Source organism: Chrysemys picta, unplaced genomic scaffold, assembly GCF_011386835.1.
Source record: "Chrysemys picta bellii isolate R12L10 unplaced genomic scaffold, ASM1138683v2 scaf2302, whole genome shotgun sequence".
In the NCBI taxonomy this organism is placed as follows: domain Eukaryota; kingdom Metazoa; phylum Chordata; order Testudines; family Emydidae; genus Chrysemys; species Chrysemys picta.
In genome coordinates this window covers 1-9,000 of record NW_027055005.1, presented here as the reverse complement: position 1 = coordinate 9,000, position 9,000 = coordinate 1, and the positions used below count along the sequence as shown (strand labels likewise).

General features: G+C 62.2%; 1 protein-coding gene across 1 annotated transcript; it reads right to left on the bottom strand.

Moving 5' to 3' along the window:
- Positions 1-711: 711 nt before the first annotated feature.
- Positions 712-8,920, bottom strand: LOC135980232 (syntaxin-binding protein 2-like; the record flags this gene model as incomplete). Its single annotated transcript, XM_065580273.1, has 7 exons — positions 8,303-8,920; positions 7,026-7,174; positions 6,562-6,646; positions 2,579-2,709; positions 2,332-2,439; positions 1,297-1,354; positions 712-777 (listed from the first exon to the last, which is right to left on the bottom strand). Coding segments are annotated over exons 1-7 (909 nt in total), but the record flags the coding sequence as incomplete, so codon positions are not given.
- Positions 8,921-9,000: the final 80 nt, after the last annotated feature.

Genomic DNA, 9,000 nt, shown 5'->3' with positions numbered 1-9,000 from the left:
GCGTGGAGTACTGCGGGGAGAGACCGGGACAGAGGGGAGTTTACTGCGGCACCGCATCACCGGCTGGTCCAGAGCACCCCCAGCCCCCCAGGAGGGCCCCTTGGCCAGAGGAGCAGCCCCAATCGGCTGTGTAAGCCGAGTATATAGGGATTGTTTTGCCCAGCACTGAAGTGCAGCCACCTCTGGGATGGAGTGGGGCAGCTGGAGGGGAGGATCAGGAGGAGGGAGCAGCTTCCAAATCAGCCCACGGCTTCTCTGTTAGTCAGCATGAGGTTGGGGGCTTGGAGACCAGCAGGTGTCGGGGTACCTGTGCCAGTGGCCAGGAGCTTTCTGTTGGCACGTGGCCCAGTGGCACCAGGAGTGGCTCCAACGGGCTGGTTTGGAAGCCCACCAAGGCCCTCTCCTGAGAGCTGCAGCAGCAAGGCGTGGGCGTTACCCAAGGGCTGCCATTGCTGCGGCTAACATGGCAGCTCTGGGCACTGACGGGCAGGCTGCTGCCCATGGTGCCACACAGCACCTGGGTGGGGAAATGGCTCTGCCCGACGGGACAAGTCAGCAGCTCTCATCAGGCAGTAAAGCGGAGAGCCCCAGAGTGCCCTGCCCCCCAGAGAGTCCCTACTGTCCCTCACCAGCCCCACAGAGCACCCTGCCCCCCCATCAGCCCCACTGAATGCCCTGCCCCCTGCCCACTAACAGTCCCAGCCCCGTTACCTTGTTCAGCTCTCTCTGGTACTCGGGCAGCTTCTTCAGGATCTGGGACAGGTCCTCGATGTCGGCCTGGAGGGAGGCGGTGGTGAGATCCCGGCCCCTCCCAGCACACAGAGCCCCCTGTAAGGCAGAGGCCTCGGCTGGGGACAGCCGCAGCAGCCCAACCACGCGTGCCAGGGCCAGGGTGGGTCACTCAGGCCACATGTGACCTGCTCTTCCCAGGCCAGCTGGAATGAGACGGGAGCCCCGCAACCCGAGTGCCCCTTGAGGTGTAAAGCGGCAGCGGGCCAGGGAGATGCCAGCGTTGGCTCCCTGCAGCTCTCCCTGCGCGGCCCTGACCCTGCTTTCTGACCCCGCCTCATGGGCCTCTGCCCTCCTCACTGTGGGGAGCTCCAGAGCTCTGGTTGGGGGGCAGGGGGCTCCACATACACCTCTTAGTCCTTTACAGGCAAACCCTGGGAGCAATTGGACAGCCCCCCCCAACTCCTCCTAGGGCAGCAGGGAGCCTCCCCTCCCCATCAGTGGCAGTGGGATGGGTCCCCCCATCCCAGACTCCCCAATCGCTCCCCCTCCCAGCCCCCACCGCACCTCGTCCGTGGTCAGCCTCTTGCTCTCACAGAAGGTGCGCAGCAGCTCCGTCACCTTCCTGCAGCAGGGAGAGGGGTCAGGCCGGAGCCAGGCACTGCCTTAGAGGTAGGGGGTGCCCTGTCCTATGCTACAGGGGATGGAGCCCCCACCCCACGGGCACCACGGTTCTCTGCCTCGAGAGCCTCAGATGGGGCAGGGGGGGGACTCTTCCCAAGTTACCCCAAGGCAGAGTTCAGTGCACCTCTGGGGGCTCCTGGTGCCCTGATGCGGGGGGGACGGGGGACCTGGGGGCAGCGGCAGGTCCAGCAGGAGGTCGGTGAGGGACTCACTCAAGGGGCTGTGAGGTGCCTGGGGAGATCCTGGGGTCAGGGGAAGACAGTGTCCAGGGGGATCCCTGAGACGAAATGCAGACAGTTGCTCTGGAAGGGAGCACTCAGGGGTCCTTTGGGGAGAGGGGCTGGGTCCAGGGGGTCTGAGGGACAGGCCCCAGCACTGGGTGGGAGGGGGAGGGGGAGTCCTGGCACTGAGCAGGAGAGGGGTGTGTTGCTGGGGGGTGTCCTTGCACTGGGTCGGAGAGGAGTGTATCCAAGGGGGAGTGGGGTTCCAGCACTGGGTGGGAAGGAAAGGGGAGGGGTGTATCCGAGGGGGCCCCAGGGTGGGGAGGGCTGTGTCTGAAGGGGAGGATGGAGGAAGTCCCAGCACTGGAAAAGAGGGGGTGTGTCAACGGGGTGGGCTGTCCTGGCACTGGGTGGGAGAGGTCTGTCCGAGGGGGAGGTCCTGGCAGTGGGCGGGGAGGAGAGGGCTGTGCCAAAGTGGGGGTAGGGGGTCCTGGCACTGGGCGGGGAGGGGAGAGGTGTGCCGAAGGGGGGGGTAGCGAGTCCCGGCACTAGGCATTGGGTGGGGCACAAAGTGGTGTGTCCGGGGGGGGGGCGGGGGCGGATGGGTCCCGGCCCTGGGTGGGGCAAGGAGGGGCATATCCGGAGGGACGGACGGGGCACAGAGGGGCGTGTCAGGGGCAGGGCTGAGCGCGCTCACTTGGAGACGTCAGCGATGTGCAGGTGGCGTAGCTGCACCCAGAGTTCGTCATCATCATCCAGCAGCGCCTCTTTCTCCCGCGAGTCGCTGGTGCCCGTTGTCTCGTACCTGCGGAGGGGGGATGGGGTCAGGCTGCGACACCCCTCCTCCGAGCGTGGGAGCTACAGAGCAGTGCAGGTGCCTGGGTCCCACCCCCCCAGCCCGCCTGAGGAGTGCGGGGCGTCCCCTGCTGGCAGCCAGGCCCTACCTGTAGGTGTTCTTTTCGATCCTGAGCAGGTCGTAGGCCATGGCCTGGAAGGTGAGCTCATGCAGCAGTGGGGACACGAGGTCGAAGTTCCGGTCCACTATCAACAGCTGAGAGCGGGCTTTGTCAGGGCCCTGGGGCAAAGGAGAGAGAGACCCGTCACCCCCTGCTCCGGCGGATGGTTCCTGGCCTGGCTTACACGGCACAATCCAATGGGCCCTGGTGGGCCTGAAACTTCACCACCCGCCCTCTCTGCGGCCCAGCCCCCAACCCCAGGGGAAGCCAGGAGACACCCCCCCAAGCTAGCTGGGACATGCCCAGGGGTCCCGCCCTGACCGGCAGGGAGAGCTCCCCACCCAGCTGCGCTGCAATGCCCCCTGCAGGGACGGGCCACCTGCCCCTCGTGCAAATAGCAATGGCCACTCCCCCAAGCACGCTCTCTGCTCGTGCCTCTCCACCAACGGGAGCGTGCCCCTTACAAGGCAGCCCCCCGACTGCGCCCTGCCACATATGCTGCGTGGGGAGCGGGGGAACTACACCAGAAGGCCCTGGCTAGTCTATTGTTAACCAACACCAGGCCCAGAGACTCTTTGATATAAGGTCCCAGAGGGGGACAATGGGACGTTATCCCTATGTCCCACCTTGCATCTGAGCTGGGACCCCATATGAGGCTTTAGCTCCCCACTCCCAGCCTGGGTGGCCCCCCCAGCATCCAGCTGGACAGAGACCACTCAAATGGTCAGCATCTCAGACCCACATCATGGGGGGGGCTGGCCCAGACCCCGCTCCCTGCCTGATCAGCATGCACTGCCCTCTTAGCACAGCAGGTGGCGATAGGAGACCAGCCCTGCGCTCCCATGGCAGACGGCTCTGAAACTGGCTCCAGTGGAACTCAAGCCCACCCAGGAGCACCTCAGCAAGGGGCTGCGTCTGCTCTTCGCTGGGTAGCACAGACAGTCAGGGGGGCCGGGGACGTACAGCCCCTGACGCTTCCCCAACTGTCCCACCTCAGTACGTAGCCTGATTTTCAGCCACACTTGGTCTCCACAGCCTCTGGGTAAATAGGTTGAGGCTGACGGGGGAGCGCCTCTCTTGGAGGAGTATCTGGACCTCACCACTATGCACGTGGGGCTAGGAAGGGCTGTCACCCTATTGCAGAGGGGGATGGAGGCCCAGAAGGGCTGGGTGACTCACCCAAGGTCACACAGGAAGTCTGTGGCAGAGCAGGGACATGAACCCAGAACTGGCACCATCATTCCTCTCCAGCACTACCCAGCCTGGGTGGGTTGCTATGCCCAGCGCCCCTCCCGGACTCTGCTCACACCTTTGCCAGTTCAGCTCGGCTGGAGGGAACCCCGAGTGCAGATGGGGGCTGGCGTAACCACCAGGTCACCCCCCCAGAGCAGAGGGGCGCTTAGTGCACTGGTGAGTGCCACAGCACTGCCTGGGCTAGCTATCCCTCAGGGCTGGCAGCTGGGAAACATCAAGGCAAGAGGGACTAGTGCAGATAAGGCCCCATGGTGCCATGACCGTGGGCTGGGTGGCTTTGGAGACCTGACTGCTAGAGGCCATGCTACAAGAGTCCCTGGGGTTCTGCGCCAGCTGGCAAGGCGGGGGCACACTGGACTGGCCAGCTGGGATTGTGCGGCATGGAGCCAGCACTGCATTGAGAGCAGGGGCTTGAGTCAGCACTCCCGGTCCTGCGGTGGGCGTGCTGTCTGGACTCCTGGCTCCTATTCCTGCCTTTGCCACCTACTCGTGGCACGCTGCTCCATGCCTCAGTTTCCCCCGTGTAACATAGGGACAGTGCTGACACCTGTGACAGGGAGGCTTGGCAAGAGTCTCAGGAATATCCCTGGGGGGGCTCAGAGGAGCAGGGTGTGCACGGAGCAGGACTTTGCCCTCCCCAGCGCCGCTCTCAGCTCCTGAGAATAGCACAGATCAGACGGGGGCTGCAGGCTGGAGCCATCTCTGCTGCAGCAAGTAGCTCCGGTGGTTAACAAGCATGCTGTCAATCCCTTCCCTGGGTAGATGGTTTGGGCAGCCAGGTGTGTGCCAGGCTCCCCTCTGGAGGCAGGCCTGTGCTGCCAGCTGTGAGTTACAGAGCCTCTGTGCCATGGCAGCCAGCTATCCCAGAGGGGGCCCCCCCTGCCCGAGACTGGTATCATTATCCCCATTTTACAGATGGGGAAACTGAGGCACAAATAAGAGGGGTGACTTGCCCAAGGTCACCCAACTGGGAATAGAACCCCGGTCTCCCGTCCCAGTCCAGGGCTCTAGCCACTAGGCAACTTTGCCTCGGTGGATGGGAAAGTAGAGCGGAGAGGTGCGCTCATGGATCCGCAGGGTCGGTGCCAGGGCCTCAGCTGGGGAAGTCTCTGGGAGGAAGCCCTTTGCTGTGCCAGACCCCAACAGGTCTCTCTCTTCCTCCAGGACAAGCCGTACGGCCTTCCACCTCCTGAGACCGAACCGCTGGGCTTCACCCCGTGAGCCCTGCCCAGCGAGTCCATCTGAGACAGACCCTGGGACAGACCCGTCCACTCCGCAGGGCCCGACGCCACTCAGCCCGGGTGACAGGGCCACTCCTCCAGCGTTGTCAGAACAGTCGGGTTTCTTAGGCACCTGGACCCCAGCCCGGGCAGCCCAGCCCACTGAAGGTTAAAGCAAGAGGCCGTTCTGGTCAGCCCAGAGCCCGGCCGAGCTGCAGCGAGACCTGTTTTCAGGCTCCTGGTCTCTCGCTCAGGGCCTGTCTACATGTAAACCCCTGCAGCTGCGCCGCTTCAGTGACGCCGCCTTTCTCATACCCCCGAGCGAGGCAATTGCCTCCTGTAGGCCAGGCCTCAGTCTGACCTTGGTCAGTTTTCAGGCGAGAGCTCCCAGCTTCCCCCACTTATCCCCCAGCTCAAACCTTCCCAACCCTGTGTTCTCGAGCTGGGGCCCCTGCTCCGATTCCCTGCTGGGAGCGTCCAGCCAGGAGCCATTGGAGATGTCATGGTCTTTCTGGCCCCCAGGCTGATCTGGGTTGGATTCTCTTCATTTCACCAAGACAGGGATGTGACAGCCCCCCACACCATGATTCTTATCTTCCCTGAGAGTCCTTCCCCCACGCCCCACCAGAGAAGCCATGAAACATATAGGGGAAACCGAGGCACGCATCGGCTTCATAAAAGATATTACAAACATTCCCAGTTGGTCACAGGTGCACAGTCTCCCAGCAGCTCGGCAAAGGCTGGAAGCAAGAGCAGAAGCAACAGGAGGGAGAGATCTGGGCAGGCCTTGGATTTTACATCACTTTGCTTCTCCTAGGGAGACAGGAGCCACTGGGTTTCCCATGCGAGAATCCAGGGCAGGGTGGGTTTGCAGCTCCCCTCTGCTGGGGGTGGGACGGGGACGGCAGGAGCTGGGTCAGGGCTGACTTGTGGCTAAGGCTCGGGAGAGCTGGGTTCTACTCCTGCTCTGACAGACTCCCTGCATGCCTCAGTTTCCCATCTGTAACACAGGCCCCCCTGCCTCCCCTGGGAGGGTGAATTCATTAATGAGTTCCGATACCACGGTGGTGGGTGAAGGAGCACACACAGACAGGAGTGTCCAGGTGTGGAAGAGGCTCTGTATGCAAAGCTTACTTCTGTGACCGAACTGCCCTGTTTATAAACAGAGATTGTGCTGGGCACACACTTCCCCAGTCGGTGCCTCGGTTTCCCCATCCGTAGAGAGGGGATAAGGACACTGGCCTTTGTAGAGCACTTTGTGATCCACCCACGGCCACTGTTAGAGAAGGGCTGGGGCCGTTAGTTCAACCACACAGGGAATGTTATTGTTCTCCCAAGCCCTCAGGATCTCCAAGGGGGTCTAGACCCCACCCCACCCCCCGCCAGGATCTCCGAGTAGGTTCTAAATCACTCCTCCTTCCTTCTACTTCTCATGTACTCCCCCTCCCCCCGCGGCTCTGTCCCATGGTGAGGGCGTGGCCGGCACAGCTCGCTCACCTCTCCCATGCTGGGCTCGTATGCCTTGAACACCTTGAGTTTGGCCAGTACAGCATGCGCCAGGTGGAAGTTATTTTCATGGTCCCTGCAGCAAAGACAAACCCTGTGGGTAGAAACAGCTCCTCCCCCAGGAGCACACGCACTTCCTGTAGGAGATGACCAGGTAACCGTCTCCCTCTGGGCACACTCACTTCCTGTAGCGGATGGCTGGGTACCTCCCCATGGCACACTCAATTCCTATAAGGGATAACTGGGTACCCCTCCTCCCGGGCACACTCACTTCCTCTAGTGGATGGCCGAGTACCCCTCCCCCCGGGCACACTCACTTCCTGTAGCTGATGGCTGGGTACCCCTCCCCCCGGGCACACTCACTTCCTGTAGCTGATGGCTGGGTACCCCTCCCGCTGGGCACACTCACTTCCTGTAGCGGATGGCTGGGTACCCCTCCCCCCGGGCACACTCACTTCCTGTAGCGGATGGCTGGGTACTCCTCCAGGGTTTCACACAACGAAGCAATCTGCTCTGCCAGGATCTCCAGGTCCTTGTTCCTTTCCCAGGCGGAGTAGGGGCTGAACCAGATGTGGAAGGTCTGTGGCCTGTCCAGGGAGTACACCTGGGGGGCGGGGGGAGCAGAGATCAGACCCTGGTGCCAAGTGCTGGCAGCCAGGCCAGCTGTGTCCCATACCGCACCCCTAAGATGCGCTGTTGGACCAGGCCAGCCTGGCGGAGCCGGAACGAGCCCCTAGTGAGGGAGAGATCCCTTCGCCAGAGCCACTCCTGTTGTGGTAGAGGGACAGCGGCCCAGAGATTCATGCACCAGCCTGGGATGAAGACGCCCCGGATTCAGGTCCTTACTGAGCTGCAGGGGTGTGTCTCTGCCCTGGAGAAGGCAATGTTGGGGGAGGGGGCTTGGACATGTTTCTAGTCTGGCAAAAGCCCCAGCGTAGCCACAGGCAAACCCGGCATCAACGCGCGTCTGCCGCTGTCGCTTATTTCACTGGATGAACAGAACGAGCCATTGGGGAAAACGTGCTTGGACACCAATAAAACAGTATCGGCCCACGAAGGGTTTGCTGGTGCAACGGGACGGGTGAGCCAGCAAAGCCTCCTGAGGCACACTCAGCTTATACCAGCCAAAGCATCTCTTGGCACAGCTGGCACCGGTGCCCAGATGAAATAAGCTACAGTGGCGAAAGGACTGCTTTGCCAGCGTAACGGCCTCTACCCAGGGGTTCTGCCAGCACAGCTGCATTAGTTACAGGGGGGATTTTTTCTCTCATGTCCCCGTAACAAACCCGTACCAACAAAGCTTTTGGGTGTAGACCAGGCTCATGTCTCTGTGCCTCAGTTTCCCCATCAATGCAATGGGACTGACAACACAGCCCTGCCCCTCAGGGGCATGAGGAGGGAAATCCACTGACGACACAAGGAGGAGATGGCGTGGTTCGGCAAAGGGCAGGCGTGTGCGGGCTGTCTTGCAGGCCTGTTATAAACCGTCAGTAAGAGCTGGTAAAGCCAGGGAGGCAGCGCCCTCCTCCCTCATACATCCAAGCCAGCGATTCCACGTCTCACAGGGTGTGAGCAGCCGGCTAGTCCCTGCTGCCCTGTGCTGGCGTCAAACCCAGGGCCCTAGAAGGGAAAGGTGTCCCCGCCCCAAGCCATGTGGAACACTAAGGGTGGGGTGTCGTACGTCACCGTCTGCCCTGCGGCCCTGCTCCTCCAAAGCCCAGTCACCCCTCACCTGGCTCTCATAGGGCAGGAAGGCCATGTTGATCTCCATGAGGGTTTTGATGGCCTTGGTGATCTGTGACTTCCGCAGCTTGTTGAACAGAGGGTCAGGACACGCTGCAAGGCAAAGGCAGTGGGTGGGGGTGACAGGCACAGGGCTCAGGACCCCCAGCACAGCGCCAGCCCCCACGGACGGGGCCAGGACGGGCACAGCAGGGGCAGTAGTGCTGCACACCTGTGGGGAACCTAGGCAGGTCAGCAGGGCCACACAGGAGTCCAATCCCCCTGAACCAGAGTCACGCCGGGTTCTCGGCTTCTGCAGCATCAGCAGCGAGGAGGGCGGGGGCACAATCTCTCCTACGCGGTCCCTTTCTCACACCCTGCCCTCAGCCCACCGCAGGGGGAAGTGACTGGAGTGTACAACTCAGCATGATGCACAAGGAGGAACAGGGACTTGGGCTGTAATGAGGAGAAGCAGATGTGACCTTGACACACTGGGTATTCTGGGTATACCATTCCCAAACCCCAGTTGGGACTGATGGAGCAATGCATGCTGGGAATGGTAGCCAGAGGCCGCCTTTCTGGGCGCACGCTGCAGGTGTCTGTGAGCTGTGCTGGCTGGAGGCAGGCCCATGGGGGAGAAGGGGGGGAAGGGATCAGTGGGGTCGTTCGGTCTGGCCTGCTGGGTCTGCATCCCCCTGCAGGAGGGCA